An 18,268-nucleotide genomic window follows, 5' to 3' on the forward strand; every position below is an offset into this window, starting at 1 on the left:
CCCATAGAGTATTATGACCGTTAAAGTCACCCATCAAAATATGGGTTCAGGCAGTTGCGAGATAAGGTTATCAAGATCAATTTCATTTAACTCAGCATTTGGTGGTAAATAAATTGAACATACTGTAATAAGGAATCCCACAGAGAAGCAAATTGCTACCGCTTCCAGAGAAGTATTAAGTTGGACCTGATAGAAAGGAGTATGACTGCCTACGAGGATAGCTACTCCTCCATGAGTAGGACCATCTCCAGTTCTATCCTTATGAACAACAGTGAAATTCCTAAAGGTACAGTCCTCATTGGGTCTTAAGTAAGTTTCCTGTAGACAGAAACAGAAAGGTTTGTGTTTCTGCAACAACATCTTGATATCGTCAATATTCTGGTGGATCCCGCGACAGTTCCATTGTAAAAATTTTCATATTACTGTTTTAGGGAAGTATGGATGGCCAGTGTCCATCTCTTCCTCTGGTAGAGTGTTCAAAACATCAAATGTGTTAGGGTCAGTTGGTATGCTTAGTTTGCTTTCAGTGGGTATCGAGGTATCCATTTTTCTGTGTGAGTGTCTGGTGGTTTATCTTTGAGTGAAGTCTCCACCATAATTTTTTTGACAGATGAGTTTTCATTGAATGGGACCATTTTTGAAGTTGTCTCCAGAGACAACAGTAAGGCCATAGGTCTTGTGATTAATGCACTCAATGGAGAAGCACTTACGATTGTAAAGTTCAGATATGGTGAAATTATCAAATGGTGGAATAGACATACATGTTTGAGTTGCTGTTGGCATTTTTTTAATTGTTACTTTTTCAGCATAAGAGGATCGTAGAACAGGTGTAATGGTGGCTGGCTTTCTTTTTGCATCCTGATATGTTATGTTTTGTTTTTATTTTTTGTATCTCTTTTTCATCTTTCCATTTCTGACATGTACGAGAGTATGCTGGATGATCTCCCTGACAGTTGACACATTTAACTTTTTTTTTCACAGCAAGATTTATTCTCATGTTCTTTACTACCACATTGAGTGCAGGTAGTAGAACCACGACAGGCAGTTTGGGCATGTCCATATCTTTGACATTTAAAGCAGGTTAGGGATATACATTCTAACAGGACAGCTGAGATAGCCTGCTTTTACAGATGTCAGAGGCCTAGGTGTATCAAAAGTAAGGATGATGTTCTTGGTTGAGACCAGGCGACCATCCCTGTGTATCAGGATGCGCCTCCTCACACCTGTCACTCCTTGATCTTTAAGCTCTGAACATATCTCCTCATCAGGAACCTCAAGGAGATCCCATTCTGATATCACTCCTCTACTAGAATTGAGTGTTCTGTGAGGTGTTACTGCAATTTGTATTCCACCCTTTGTCGTTGCTCTCAGTATGTTGAATGTTGTGTGCACATTGTTTCCACGAGGATATCACCAGAACGCAATTTCTTGACAGTTTTGAGAGATCCTGCCAGTCCTTCTAAACCTTTTGGATAAAAAAGGGTGACATTTTCCCAATTGGTTTTTCACCTGTTGCATGAATGATTAAAAAGGTTGGTACATTTTTGTTAGTATCCGATATCTTTTGTTTCTTACTTCTGTTTCCATATGCTGTGTCTATGTTATCGGTTCTCGGTTGGGACTTTGTTAGGGTCCCTAAAACATCTGAGGATGAAGAATTCATATTTAAGGAATTTTTAATTTGGCGCCAGAGCTCCCCACCCACTACGGAGCCACACATGGATGCCCACTACCCGGCAAGCAAAGAATGCACTCAGGAGTGGAACGGCAGGGCTACCCTGGATGCTATACTGCTATACCGCCACTGCAGCAGGTCTAGGATCCCGACCCCAGCCCATGGGGGTGAGAAACTTACTGCAATACCGGTGATCCTTGCAGGCAAACCCACTAGCTGATTGATCCTAGCTGGGCCATCCAGGACCACCCGTCTTGCCGAAGCAGGGGCCAAAGTAGTGCAAGACTATCAGGATCCCCCTTTCCGGATGTCCATGGGTCGCACTGCATGGCAAACATAGCGTTGGATCCCAGTGATGATGGTCTGGAAAAAGGATAGTGAAAAAGACTCAGGAGAATTAGAGCAAAGAATATGGGAAGAAAAACAAAGAAAAAGAGGAAGAATGAAAAGGGCCAGTACCATCACTGGGAGGTCCCCTCCACCAAGAACAGGTGCCCCACATGGAGGGGTGTGAGAAGGTAGGATCAGTGTTAGATGCCTTATGTGTTAAGGCATCTAACACTTTTTTTCACAGTTGTCTTCTCAATGTAAGATGATTTACCACTAGATGTTGCTACTTTTGTGGTACACTACCTCTTTGCCTCCTGATATGGGATGTTTTGCTTTGCTCTTTTTTTTTTTTTTTTTTTTTTTTTAACCCTCTCTCTCTTCATTGTTCCACCTTTGGCATGCTCATGAGTATGGTAGGTAATCTCCCTCACAGTTAGGACATTTCAGTGTTTTGCTCTTACAATCTTGATTCTCATGATCATTACTGTCACACTGAGCACAGATGGCAATGCAATGATAAGCAGTCTGAAATGACATTCTTCTTACATTTCAACAGTGCAAAGGAAGAGATCAGGAAGTAGAGCCCAACTGGGCAGATGAGGTATCTTGCATTCAGAGATATTGGTGATTTAGGGTTGAAATTTAGGATGATATTCCTAGTGAGAAGTAGGTGACCATCCCTTGATGAGGATTCTCCTGGTCTCTTGGTCATTCAATTTGGAGCAGATTTCTTCATCTGGAACATCAAAGAAATCCCACTCTATTACTCCCAAGAATAGTTCAATGTTTCATGGAGGACAACTGTGACTGGTGTTCCCAATGGATGTTGCCTAAAGGAGTTGCTCTGATTGTGTTTGCATTGTTGTTTAAATAAGAATATCCCATAAGCAGCATTTCTTCACTGATTTTGTAGATTCTGCCAATCCTTCTGGTAGAAGAAGAAGAAGAAGAAAGGTGACATTTTCCCAAGTGGATGTTCTTCAGTTGAGTGTAATATTAAAAAAGGTGACATGTTTATTGCTGCATTAGAATGGTTTCTTTGAGACTTGCTGATGGTCCTGATAAACCAAAGCTCCCCACCACCATGGAGCCACATATGTCTATGCTCCAGCAAGCAATGACTGTGCTTGGGAGCAGAGTGCGACCTAAGACATCGTACAGGTACCACATTAAGACTTGGGTTGTCTCCTAGGACAATGGAGGAGACTGATTGCAACACTGTTGATTCTTGGCAAGTGCACTGGTTGAATGATCCTGGTTAGACATCTAGGACCACCCATCTTGCCAAAATAATACGAGACTCTCAGGACCCCCCCTCCACTTTCCCCTAGATGTTCATGACAAATACAGTGGCAAGGCATTATAGTGATAGTGGTCTGAAAGATAGGATAGTAAAAAAAAAAGCTACTCAGGAAAAGTAGAGCAAATAAAACAGGAACAAATAATAAGAATGGAAAGGACCAGGACCATACCTGAAGGCCTCTTCAATTACAATCAGGTGCCTCAAATGGAGGGACCAATGTGAAGAAGTGTGCTTGCAAAAAGTATGTTTGGTTTCTCAAGAGCAGCATCCTCTTCTATTAAATAACTTTTAGCCCATCACTTCCAGTTATTTCAGTATGAAATGAATGGACCATATGCACACACACGACAGAAATTCAACTGATTAATACAAGTCCAGTTTTTTATCCAGTTTTTTTATAAGATATAAAAAATATATACACTCATGTTCATAGAAACTGCATCATCTGCTGCAACCATGTTTTCTTGGTAATTAAATTTGAACATCTTCAAAGGGATAATAACAATTGTCACAAATAATGAACACAGTAATATAACAATTTTATTTTTGATTGATATTTGGTTATTTTTAGTACAAGATGTGACATAATTAGGAAATGACAACAAACTTGACAAATTTGCAAATATTTCAAATTGGAGTGGACAGTGATATTTTCACTGGAAAAACAAACACTGCTATCAAAATTTAGTTCAACAACACAGCTTTAGTTAACATTCAAAGCTAAAATTTCAATTCTTGCTGTTTAGTACTTTGTGAGTCCTTCTCTTGCCTTTATTACAGCTTTTCATTGATGGGGCATGTTCAAAATCAATTTCCTGATGGATGCAACTATCAATTAATGGTTCCATACCCTTATAATGGCTTCTTGGAGCACCTGAAGTGTTTTCAGCTTCTTCTTGGTTTCCATTTGGTACACAAATTCTCAATGGGGTTGAGAATTTGGGCCATCTCCTGGCCAAGGTAGTCACTGAATCGAGTGTTCATTGAGCCACTTAATAACCTGCAACAAAATCGAATGCTTTTTTAAATACTATGACAAGGGGCAGAGTCATCCTGAAAGATACAGTTCGTCGGTATGTAAAGTGGTCACTGATAGCAGGCAGCAATTCTAAAATTTTCTGGTACACTTGTGCATTCACTGAAAACCTTTTGTAAAATGCAAGTGATCAACACCATGATATGATGTGCAACCCCCTGACTGGCTGAGAATTTAACTGTTGACATCAGATAGTCAGGGTTGAATTTTTTCACTGATCGTTTTTAAACTGTTTGTCTGCTGTCGACACTGTGCAGGTTAAACCTTTTCTGGTCAAAAAAAAATTACTTTTTTTCCACTGATCAGGGGTCAATTTGGTATGCACCAATTTAATTGAGCAATCTCATATTTTGGTTAACAAGAGCTTCTTTTTATGGCACCTGATATCAGTCCCTGTCAAATAAGTCTTCTCCTTACAGTTACACCTCCCATTTGTTCTTCTTATTCCCATTTCACCAGATGACACATGGCGATTTTTGAGGAAAAGCCGCTTTAGAACTCCATCTTGAGATGGTGTAGACAGTAACTTTCTTCTTGTCCCCTTCTTCCTTTCAGCAGATCTGGTTTCCTTCACTTTCAATAGCAGCCATACCATAGTAGATTGACTACAGGACACCCTTTTAGCTATTTCACGAGAGGAATAGCCTTCTCTATTCAAAGCTTGAATCACACTTTTCTACTAAGTATTAACCGCACATAACTAGCCATAGTGATCTCAGCAAAAAATGTGAAAACCAGCTCTTGCTATTTATAGCAAAAAAAAATTCTGATGCAATAGCAGCAACTATTACATTAAACAGAAACCCACGGAAATGACAGATGATGCAATACAACAAAATATCTAATGATAAACCAATGAAAATGACCATTTAACTACCAAAAGCTATTTATGTAAAGTGATGTGGTTTCTATGAACACGAGCACACACACATTACTAGCAGAGTCCACAAAGCACTTATTTCCCCATAAAGAGATAAAAATAGTCCATCAAATCTGTTAAGAATGGGACCAATGCAACAAATAGCAATCTTCCAGACTGGCCAAAATATGACAACTGCAACAGAATCTAGCAACAGAAGCCATGACACAACTGTGTTTCATCTTGAAAAAACACAGACTGCTTAGACAAATGTAAATTTACTGATTAATTTCAGAAAGAACAATCATACATACACAAGAGCTTATTCATACTATGCAATCTGTTGCCCCAAATTCCTTATTCCTTGCTTGTATGCATAGTTCAAGAAGGAAGGCAGTAGTTTATTGCATTATTTTAACCTCAAAATGGTCATGATAAATTTGGTGCTAGGGTATACCATTTGTTTGTTGATAGACAATAAAATAAAATACTATTTTACATCAGTCACCAAGCCTATGGAAATTCAATGTCCCAGCATGATAGATTCCTGATTTGATAGCATGCAAGAGACCACTATAACAATTCAAATGACTATCAAATGAGAAAAAAAATAATGCTGCTTACCAGGTATGTGAAGTGGCACAGAGAGATCAATCTGAGTAACTGGTATGTCATCAATATATGAGTCTGCTCGATCCTATTAAAAAATATATTGTAGATGTTTACTCTTCATTTCTGAATACAGCTATTTAATATGATATTTAATAGGAAATTATTCAATATTAATGCTGTCCTCCTCATTAAAAATTCGAGCAAAACACCAGCATATCTGAGAAAGCAGGGGATATATGCCGACATGGTTGGCCAAGTGGTTAGCATACCCGCTCTCCAGTCAAAAGGCTGTGGGTTCGAATCCTGCCATGGGCATGGATGTTTGTGATTGTCAGTGAAAATACTAGTAGTGGTGGTAGTGGGTGGGAGATGATGATGGTAGATGCACTTCATTATAGTTGGTTGGTGGTGGAGACAGATGTAGAGTAGGTGTCCTCCCTTGATGAGTCTTTGGACTCCCTGAAGGTGCGTCACGTAATAATAATAATATATTTCATTTCAATGGGAGGGTTTCCTTTGTCAGTAATTTCCTATTAGTTCATTTTGTTGAACATATGATCCTGTTGATAAAAGAAAAGTGACTACTCTATAAAGTCTTAATATTTTTAATCACTGTGTAAATATACTATGCCAATCTCTCTTACTCATACCCTCCCCTCCTAAGTTCACAGAAATTGCATCTGCTAGTGATGTCCCATAAAAGAAAAGCATAATTTCATAACAAGTAATCTATACTAAAAACTTGCAACATTCTCTATTTTTGTATTTGCCAAGTTTTGATTTTGAAGTCAACAATACTTTCTCTGATATGGCACATCTAAAATGCCAGGCTTGCAATCAGAGAAAGTTATTTAGCAGGTAAAAATACACATAAGTGTATTTTTACCTGCTAAAAATATTGAACTAATATATTGAACTTACTAATATTTCATTAGATTTCTAACATTTTCACAACACTGTGATAAAATCCAGCATGCAATGAGAAGTCACCACAGGTATGGGAGTATTTCTAAATCAGCATCAGCTATGAAACATGCTTTCCTAACCTCAACAAGTATGGCTGCATTAATTTGTATGTGGCATCTTTCTGTGCCTCAATAAGTATGGCAGCATATAGTTGGGAGGCATTCATTCTAGGACCACATTTAGCCTGACTTCTCATGAATTAACTTTGTTTTTATCTGGCCCCTTACAGGGAGCCTTGACAGGACATTAGTTCTTTTATAATTTGAACTGTTTTTATAAAACTATTTTCAGCAAAATAGTAATCTCAATTTTGCTCTTCTGGTATTGTTTATACTGTGAAGCACTGTAATGAATAACCACCACACCAAACCTACAAATATGTATACACAGGAAAACAATTATCTCTATTCATAAATATTGTGTTATCATCAGAGTTAATGCAGATCTTAAGACACTGTAATGACAATAAAAATACTTAATTTTTTATGCATGTCTTCCAAGATCATAATGTATTGATGAAAATGAATGTAAGTCGTAAACACGATACTTTTCTGAATCAGATGATTCTGAATCCCACTTTTTTAATGCGATTTCTTTCCACTAATGGGAGGTTGTAAATTTATAGTACATTTATACAATGGACTGAATGAATTAATTGTCATCATCATCATCATCATCATCAAATTCCTGCCATGTACCCTCAAGGGGTGTACAGGATATGACAGTACTACATGAAAAAATTACATCATTACTAACTTCCTATCTACAATTTTCCTCCAAATCAGTCTGTTACTTGTCAAGACTCCAACATTATCAGATCTTATATTTCTATCGTCTAAGGCACTTTGTACCGTATCAATCCACCTATATCTTGGTCTTCCTCTGGGTCGTTTTCCTGCCAACCTGGCAGAGAACACTTGTTTTGCTAATCTTTCCTCTCCCATTCTATTTAAGTGACCATACCATCTGAGATTAGCTCTGCTAACGCATTCCTGGATGCTGACAATGTCAAGTTCTTTCCTAATATCCTCATTTTTAATATGATATTGCCATTGATGCCATCTGTTCACGCCTCTAATCTTTCTCAGGACTCTCATATCTGTGGTCTCTAGTCTTTGGTCAAGTGTTTTACTTCTGACATAGCTCTCAGATCCATAAGTTAAAATTGGTTTGAACACAGTCTTGTATACAGCTAATTTAGTGTTCCGACTAATTTCTTTCTTATTCCATATGAATTTATTCAATTGACTTCCCACGATACCAGCTTTGCTGATTCTGTTGTCTATTTCTATATTTAGTTTACCATCTTCAGTAAAAATTGTGCCTAAGTAGCTGAAATGTTTTACTTGTTCCACAGGTTCTCCATTCACAACACAGTTGACATTTTCAATGATTCTGCCTATTTTCATTGTCTTTGTCTTTATTGCTGACCTTCATACCATATCTATTACAACAGCTATTCAATTTAGTCAGAGAATCTTGCAGACTTGTAACGGATTTATTTAGAAGTATAACATCATCCGCATAAAGCAAAGAGCTGACATTAGCATCTCCAATTTTGATATCAGGTTTAATACCACATTCCTTCATAATGTGATCCATATAGATAATGAATAACAGAGGGTATAATGTACACCCTTGTCTCACACCAGATTTAACATTAAACCATCTTCCTGTACTTCCTTCAATTTTAACTGCTGACTTACAACTCAAATAAAGACTAAGTATTGCTTGATATAATGCCCCATTGACACCATATAACCGCAGCGTGTTGAATAGCTTCTCTCTTGGCACCTTGTCATATGCTTTTTCCAAATCGACAAAACTTAAATACAGATCTTTGTTATATTCCCATGCTTACTCGACTATTTGTCGTAAAGTGAAGATCTGATCCTGACAGCCTCTATTTGGCCTGAATCCAGCTTGTTCTTCACCAAGCTTTTCTTCCACAATTCTTCTCAACCGTTTCTCAAGTATACTTGCATAGATCTTGCCAGGAACACTCAGTAGGGAAATACCTCTGTAATTCTCACATTCTGTTTTATTTCCCTTTTTATATATGGGTACTATGAGAGCTCTACTCCAATCATCGGGAATTCGTCCCTCTGTCCAGGCTTTCTGAACTATGTAGTGCAGCCACTGTAAGACTCTTATACCACCATACTTCAGCATTTCTGGTCGAATATCATCTACTCCTGCTGCCTTTCCACATTTCAAGCCTTTGATGGCTTTTTCTACTTCAAGTATGGATATGTATTCCTGACTGCATGCCTGGTCAGTGTTTTTATCACTGTGCTGTCATCACTGCTTGTTTCATTTAGCAGTTTTTCAAAGTAATTACTCCATACTTCAAGGATATCTTTTTCTCCTGTTTTCATTTCACCTTTATCATATCATCTCTAATTCCTCTTACAGCACTCTTTCCTCCATTCCTAAGCTTCTTCAACAACCTCCAGAATATTTTGCCACCTTCTTGATATTTATTTTCTATATTCTTGCCAAAGTCCTCCCATGACTTTTGTTTAGCTAGTTTTACACACTGTTTAGCTTTCTTACATTTGTCTCTGTATTCTGTAAGAGTAAAAGCTGACTTATTTGCCAGGAACTTTTGATATGCTTTCTTCTTTTCCGTCACTGCCTCTTTAACTTCCTGTGTCCACCAGGGAGTTCTGATTTTTTTATCTTTGCACACAACCTCACCACATGCCTCTCTGGCAGAATCAATCAATGTTTCCTTCAGAGTTTGCCACTGAATCTCCAAGGTTTGATTCCTGTTCTCAAACTCTTTCATTTTCTTTTCAATAATATTTCTGTATTTTAGTCTACAGTTTACATCTGAGAGCCGCTCAACTTTTATTCGCTTTAAAACTTTCTTACATGTTATTCTTTTCAATATGAAATTCAATTTTATCCTGCTCAAGACTAAATAGTGATCACTTCCAATTTCAAATCCTCTGTACACTCTGGTGTCCTGCACCAGGGAGAAAACATCACTATCAACAATAACATAGTCAATGAGACTTTTCTTATTCCTAGCCTCTTCTCTCCATGTGAATTTGTGCACATTTTTATGTTGGAACATGGTGTTAGTAATAACCAGTCCATGTCCTGAGCAGAAATCCAACAGATATTTGCCATTATTATTAGCTTTGCTCTTTTCTCCAAATTTTCCCAAAAATATTTTTGTATGTCTGACAATCACTTCCTACTCTGCTATTTAGATCCCCACCAAGGACCAACTTTTCCTTTTTCATTGTGTCAGATGCTTTTTCTAAAGCATCAAAAAATTCCTCCACTTCTACCTTAGTAGAACCTTCTGTGGGACCATAGGCACAAATAAGTCTCATTGTCCAGTTCCCCATTCTCATATTTGCCCACATTACTCTACTTGAGACTGACTGCCATTCAAGAAGATTAGCCTCGTATTTTGTGTTGAATACTATGGCTACTCCTTCTTTTCCTTGATTGTTATTGCCTGAATATAACATTTTGTATTTATTGCTCAGAAAGATCTCACCAGTTTTTGTCTTTTTTGTTTCAGTCACCCCTATTATGTCGATCTGGTACTTATCTAATTCCTCAGCTAGCTCCATTTCTTTGCCATTCAGGCTTCTTACGTTGATAGTACCAATCTTTAACTCTGGTGATGTTGAGTTGGGGTTTGTTTTCAGATTTGTTCCAGTAGCTGACTTTTCGCTGTTCGCCCTGGTTCCCTGGCGAAAACAACGGGGGCCTTGTTTAACCGGGCGACGCCCCAGCCGGCATGAAATTTTGTCATGTTGTACCATCATTTTTTACTTTGGTTTAACCAATAAGAATATAATTTGGTCGGCTAAATCCCAAATTGCCAGCCCATCCTCGTTTGCTCAGTATCAAATTAGATACCCAATAGGGTGCACCACGAGAAGGTGAGGATTGGACATTAGGTCAGAAGCCCTGGTCGGTTCTCCGCATTCCTTTAAAGGCTATGTGGAGGTCTCCTCTCAGTTATACAGCTTTGACCCTTAAGCACCCCTGAATTAATTGTAGATATATTAATTTCACCTACAGTACTAGATAAAAGTGAACGATCCCATGTGTTTTGTGGTGTCTGCAACATTGTGTGCTCTGATGCCTAGAGCTTGTAGTAATGCTTTTATTCACAAACCAAAGGGATGTATAGCTGCTGATATTGAAATAACAAAGATTGTTCATTTACTTTGGTGTAACATTTCTATGAATAGGTAATGTTTAAAATTCTTCAAGTGCAGCTCTGAATAGTGGATAGTGAATGAATCTCAACTATCAAAGTATATTGTCTTTTGCAGAAGCATAAAATTGAAATCCACAATCAAGTCTTGAACCAATAAGTGCTGGATATAAACGGAGTACAAAGAATCATCCATCCACATCCAAGAGGCAGAAACTAGAAGTGTGAACGATATTTATTCATTATTCTCTGACACTTAGCTCACAACTGATGTATATGAGGTAGAAAGGTTTTTAAGCATGAATCCAAGAATTTTGCTTCTGCTGTAACTGGAATTGTTATTTGTCCTAGTCTTAGTTTTGGGTCAGGATGAAAACCATGTCTGTGGCAAAAATGCACATAAACAGTTTTATCATGACAAAAATCTGAACAGATTTCTTGTGGTATGAAAGAAAACTGCTTGATGCAGCTGTCTCTATTAACCTTTACACTGCAAGAAAAACAAAGGATGGTCAACTAATTGACATACTGTGGATAGTGGAAGTCATTCTGATCCTATTTGTCTGAGGTGTCAATGGCGCTTGTACTCAAAGATTTGCTTAGATATAAGGTTTTCAATAAAGATAAGGAAGTTTCCTCTGAGACAGTCCAAAGATGCATAGGTCTGTTAATATGCCAAAACTCTCCATGCTGAATCATTCCCTGAAAAAAAAAACAAAAAAAAAACAAGTTCATGATTTAGAGGAAAGCATCTCTAATGGATGTTTTCAGTCAGATTAAATGATTTAGCATAGAATGATGTATTCAGAAGAAGACTGTACAAAAAAAAATATTGCTCTCCAGAAACAATAAAACACAAGAGTGAAACAAATTTTTTTATCTACTACAAGCAGCTGGTCAGAGAAATTAGATAGTAATTTGTTGGCATTTTTTCATCTTTACCTGGATTTGGAAAGGCAATAATGCCTTTTGTCAACTGAGAGCACCTATGGAAGATGGTGACAACAGGGCAGTTGATCTATAGAACATGGGGACAGATGTTTAACCGTCTCATAATGGATATTATCTGGTATTACAGTTAGTCGACAATGAAGCAAAGCAGATTTCAGTATTACTTACTTGAAATCTGTTTCAAGTAAGTAATACTGAATTTTCTGTTTCAGCCCTTTATTTTCTGGATTTTGCCCCAAACCTCCTTGGTATTTGTTGATCTCTGGCAATAGAAAATGAGAATTGGATTCATGAGTCTATTTTGGCTCTCGCTGAAAGTGAATGTGGCACCAGCAAGTTTAAAAGCAGAAACTTATAATTTTCAGAAACTCCCACTTGGTGGGAATTTCTGAAAATTATATCACAAACACTGATTTGAACTCTAAGAAGCTGCTATATACTCTGAATTTTACCATGATTTGGGGAAAAGTGGGAATTACTTTGATGTTTTGGGTACTACAGTCATGGCAGCTTGTATTATGCATTCTGTAATATGATTTTTTTTTGTCTGTTTGCTTACTTGGGAAATGAAGTAAAACCAGGTTTGAAATATGTTGGTATCTTTAACATTTATTATGCCCAAGGTAAAATACTTTCTACATATATATATATATATATATATATATATATATAAACTTTTTGCTTTCCAGCCCAACTCTTAGTTTTATAACCTAATAGATAATAATAATAATGAGACTCTAGCTTTGATGTAGTAAAGGTTTTTTTTTTTTCACAGAGGTCAGGCCAATAATTGTAGTAATGGTTGGTCAGTAACTTGAACAAACCTGTAGATTGTAGTGCAGCTTGCTTCTCTGTATATAGTGTATGCTCCAGAGAATGACCTTGATATGAAGGTCGAAACGGCGAGTGTTGATTTTGGTTTATATTAAACTCAAGTTTTACTCTACAACACGGTAGTTGTCTCCGTAATTTTTCAAAATGTATCAAGCGTGGCTACTATAATTGGGCACACCTATCTTTTGTACATAATCAGTAAATGTTTGCCAGTAATGAGGAAACATAGTGCATAAGCCAATTTGACAGTGAGCAGATAGTTGGGGGTCAGAGGGCAGATGCCAGTATTTCAGAAACACCTGCACTTGTTGGTTGCTCCCATACTATTGCATCAAGGGTGAACCCAAGACTTTATTAACCATAAACAGATATCCAGCAGAAGGACTCACATTGGTCAGCCACATGTCTGTTGATCCTAGAAGTGATGCAAAACACAGGCCTTTGGGCATATAGGCCTACTAGTCACAGACATCCTGCCCCAGTTTGTTGAGATATGCACATTCATTCAAGCACATACCTGTGCTTGAATGAAGCCAACTTGCAAGATGACCTGCCGTGGTGCTTAGATTACGTTTTGCTGTTATAACCAAAAATCTGTCTTCATGCTCTACCATGGAGCAAACATCTGGAACCCATTCCATTGGTTTGAAATGCTGCCCAGAGCCTGGATATAACTCTATGCAAGATTTCAAACTCTCTGGCAATATCAGTAATTCTACGATTCTTCAAGCTTTCCAATAATTCTTCCTTGCATGAAATCATCTAGATGATGTTTTTAAAACATTATGAGAGATCCAAGTTTGCAACTTTATTCTTTCATGAAAAGAGGTTCTGTCAAACACAATTTGTTTAGCACTTTTTGCCTTTTATCCTGTTAGATGCTACTGTAAAACTCAATGTAGCTTAAAAATACCAAAGCGCTTTACATCGATTTTTACAGAGGTCAAGTCTCATGAGAACCATTACAAAAATAACCCTGCTTGTCACTATGTATTTTATGTTAAAGATTAATGTAAATAACCCAATGGGAATTGATTGTATTTACTGTTTTAACTAAAGTTTCTAGAATATCAAAAACAAAGACAATGCTTTGTCATCAGAAGTTTTGTATAATAGCTATATATAAGAGCACAAGAAAACTGTTTGTGAGCTCTGCGCATGAACACCTTCAAAGTTAGTATCAAAGTGATCCGCTAGTTTCAGAAGTTTCTGCTGCCCGACAAGACAAGAAAAGAAAGAATACACAGAGGAGAAGAAAGAAGGGGGTCAGCCTTAACAAAAAGATCAAGGAGAACTGCCGATTTTTTCAGTGCTTACAACCCTTGGTGCAAGGTCCTGAGAAGCCTAAAATAAAAGGGGACTGAGCCAAACATCATGAGGAGAGTCCAGTTGCCGAGAGAGCAGAGGTGAGGTCCAGTTGCCAAAGAAAGGAGAGGCGAGGTGCAGTTATCAAGAAGGGAGGCAAGGCGCAGTTACTAAGAGGCGAGGAGAAGCGCTGTTACCAAAGAGAGCCAGAGGCAGTCGGCGGAGAACCAGAAGCAGTCAGACCCAGAGAACCAGACTTTATGGCAAACCTACGCCAGAGGAAAAAAACAGCCGATGCCAAGTGCCGGACGGATGTCCTAGTGCTGCGGGAAGTCAACCAAAGCCAAAAGCCACAGAGTGATCTTGAAACCTCTTGCCTGAACTTTTGAGTACCAGGAAGATTGCAGTCCAAGACTCGCTGATATTCCGACAAAAAGCCCCCTGAAGCAAGACTCTCCAGATGGAAACCTAAGGCCTGAGATGAAAGAAAAAATACAGAGACTTTGATGCAGGACCTTTGGAAGGTGTCATGACAAAGAGCTTCTCTAAGTGTGTTACATCGTTTTATGTATATTCTTTTTGTAATCTAAGAGATATGTCATAGATGGACTGATAAGAAATAGTAATAAGAAATATCTATAAGAGAGTCCTCTGATTTGTAGTTAACTGGAAAATAAATTGTAAGATAACTTGCCATAGCTAGCTAATCTCTTTATGAGTAAATTAGTCTCAGCAATTTGATTTTTTTAAGCAGAGAAGTAGCAGAGTAATTATATTGTATAGTCATTTAACATTGAAAAGGGAAAGTTTGTTTTTTATACCAAAAGTATATAATGATAGGTAGAGAGAGTAACCGCCCTATCGCTTATTTAATGTACTTTGTTTTTTTTTAATGTAAATAAATGTGTTTTAATTATATGTCAATAGAGTGCCGCCTGATTGTTTATTTTACAATGCACCGTTCCTAAATAAACGCAAACTTAAGAGCAGGAAACCAAGTAAGATAGCTGAAGCATATAGTTAAGTGCAAATAGACCACGATTGTTGGTGTAAAATTTTACTGAAGGAATTTGTGTTAGAGAAAGAGAGAGAAAAATCAACCGGCTGTATTACTGAGTTTTATGCCAATTAAAAGATACTGGTGGCAGAGTCTCATCAAATAAATTTTCTAGTATCCATAGGTATAAACCTTGTAGTGCGAAACGTAGATAAACTAAGTATGCAATACAAAGAAGGAATAGCGAGAAATAAGAAAGGAATAAATACAAAAATAATAATAACGGTATTACAAAAGCACAGCAAACCAAGCAGGCTTATTAATAGCAAACTGTTCACACTACCACATGACCACTTTGCACTCAATTGAAAATTTGAATGTGTACCCATGTTCTACTCGAAATCATCAGTTATACAAACTGCCACATGTGGATTCATCAAATGTAGTGAATCTTCATAAATGTTGTTTGTCCTTGGATTTTAGAAACCAGTGTATTTTCATGATTTTTAAACTGCCATAAAGTAAAAAATCTAATTCTGACAACTCCCATTTGGCCTGAGCCAAGCTTGTTGTTCTTCAGGTTTCTTCATCATCAAATTCCTGTCATGTACCCTCAAGGGGTTTACAGGATATGATAGTACTACATGAAAAATTTACATCATTACTAACTTTCTATCTACAATTTTCCTTCAAATCAGTCTGTTACTTGTCAAGACTTCAATGTCTTGACATGTAACAGACTGATTTGGAGATTATAAGATCTTATATTTCTATTGTCTAAGGCACTTTGTACTATATCAATTCACCTATGTCTTGGTCTTCCTCTGGGTCGTTTTCTTCCAACCTGGCAGAGAATACTTATTTTACTAATCTTTCCACGCCCATTCTGTTTGAGTGACCACACCACCTGAGATTAGTTCTGCTAATGCATTCCTGGATGCTGACAATTTCAAGTTCTTTCCTAATATCCTCGTTTTAAATATGATCTTGCCACTGATGCCATCTGTTCACGCCTCTAATCTTTCTCAGGACTCTCATATCTGCGGTCTCTAGTCTTTGGTCAAGTGTTTTACTTCTGACCCAGCTCTCAGATCCATAAGTTAAAACTGGTTTGAACACTGTCTTGTATACGGCTAATTTAGTGTTCTGACTAATTTCTCTCTTATTCCATATGAATTTATTCAATTGACTTCCTACCATACCAGCTTTGTTGATTCTGTTGTCTATTTCCATATTTAATTTACCATCTTCACTAAAAATCGTGCCTGAGTAGCTGAAATGTTTTACTTGTTCCACAGGTTCTCTGTTCACAACACAGTTGACATTTTCAATGATTCTGCCTATTTTCATTAGAAGTATAACATTGTCCGCATAAAGCAAAGAGCTGACATTAACATCTCCAATTTTGACATCATGTTTAATCCACTTTACTTCATAGAGATCACATACGGATCTATATGTGATCCATATAGATAATGAATAACAGAGGGAATAACGTACATTCTTGTCTCACAACAGAATTAACATTAAACCATCTTCATGTACTTCCTTCAATTCTAACTGCTGACTTACAATGCAAATACAGACTCAGTATTGCTTGATATAATGCCCCATTAACACCATATAACTGTAGCATATTGAATTCTCTCTTGGCACCTTGTCATATGCCTTTTCCAAATCGACAAAACTTAAATACAGATCCTTGTTATATTCCCATGATTTCTCCACTATTTGTCGTAAAGTGAAGATCTGATGCTGACAGCCTCTACTTGGCCTGAATCCAGCATGTTTTACACCAAGCGTCTCTTCCACAATTCTTCTCAACCGTTTCTCAAGTATGCTTGCATAGTTCTTGCCAGAAACACTCAGTAGGTAAATACCTCTGTAATTCTCACATTCAGTTTTAGTTCCCTTTTTTATATATGGGTATTATGAGAGCTCTACTCCAATCATCGGGAATTCATCCCTCTGTCCAGGCTTTCTGAACTATGCAGTGCAGCCACTGTAAGACTCTTATACCACCATAGTTCAGCATTTCTGGTCGAATATCAATTCCTGCTGCCTTTCCACATTTCAAGCCTTTGATATCTTTTTCTACTTCAAGTATGGATATGTATTCCTGACTGCATGCCTGGTCAGTGTTTTTTATCACTGTGCTGTCATCACTGCTTGTTTCATTTAGCAAATTTTCAAATGAATTACTTCGAATAACGAATAATTTTCAAACAAGGATACCTTTTTCTCCCATTTTCAGTTCACCTTTATCATCTCTAACTCCTTTTACAGCACTCTGTCCTCCATTCCTAAGCTTCTTCAACAACCTTCAACATATATTGCCACCTACTTGATATTTATTTTCTATGTTCTTGCCAAAGTCCTCCCATGACTTTTGTTGAGCTAGTTTTACACAGTCTTTAGCTAACTTACATTTGTCTCTGTATTCTCTAAGAGCACAAGCTGACTTATTTGCCAGGAACTTTGATATGCTTTCTTCTTATCCTCCACTGCCTCTCTAACTTCCTGTGTCCACCATGGATTTCTAATTTTTCTATCTTTGCAGACAACTTCACCACATGCCTCTCTAGATGAATCAATCAGGGTTTTCTTCAAGGCTTGCCACTGAATCTCCAAGGTTTGGTTCCTGTTCTTAAACTTTTTCATTTTTTCTTCAATAATCTTTGTGTATTTTAGTCTTCAGTTCACACCTGAGAGCTGCTCAAGTTTTATTCGCTTTAAAACTTCCTTACATGTTATTCTTTTCAGTATGAAATTCAATTTTATCCTGCTCAAGACTAAATAGTGATCACTTCCAATTTCAAATCCTCTGTAAAATCTGGTGTCCTGCACCAGGGAAAAAATATCACTATCAACAATAACTTATTCAATAATGCTTTTCTTATTCCTTGCCTCTTCTCTCCATGTGAATTTGTGCACATTTTTATGTAATAACCAGTCCATGTCCTGAGCAGAAATCCAACAGATATTTGCCATTATTACCTTTGCTCTTTTCTCCAAATTTTCCGAAAATATTTTTGTATGTTTGACAATCACTTCCTACTCTGCTATTTAGATCCCCAACAAGGACCAAATTTTCCTTTTTCATTGTGTCAGTTGCTTTTTCTAAAGCCTCAAAAAATTCCTCCAGTTCTACCTTAGAACCTTCTGTGGGACCGGAGACACAATAAGTCACACCCCAGATGGCATGAAATTT

General features: G+C 37.4%; 1 protein-coding gene across 3 annotated transcripts in view; it reads right to left on the reverse strand.

The window, feature by feature from the left end:
• The window catches only part of g (adaptor-related protein complex 3, delta 1 subunit-like garnet), a 563,264-nt gene that overhangs the window by 180,997 nt on the left and 363,999 nt on the right, over positions 1-18,268 (reverse strand). For all 3 annotated transcript variants that reach the window (XM_090410782.1, XM_090410781.1, XM_090410783.1), the window contains one exon: positions 5,828-5,900. In XM_090410782.1, the coding sequence (XP_090266908.1) occupies positions 5,828-5,900 (73 nt within the window). The remainder of the gene's footprint in view (positions 1-5,827; positions 5,901-18,268) is intronic.

The sequence above is a fragment of the Typopeltis vanoorti genome, chromosome 20 (genome assembly GCF_054136105.1).
Source record: "Typopeltis vanoorti isolate ZY-2024b chromosome 20, IOZ_Tvanoo_1.0, whole genome shotgun sequence".
Taxonomy (NCBI): Eukaryota; Metazoa; Arthropoda; class Arachnida; order Uropygi; family Thelyphonidae; genus Typopeltis; species Typopeltis vanoorti.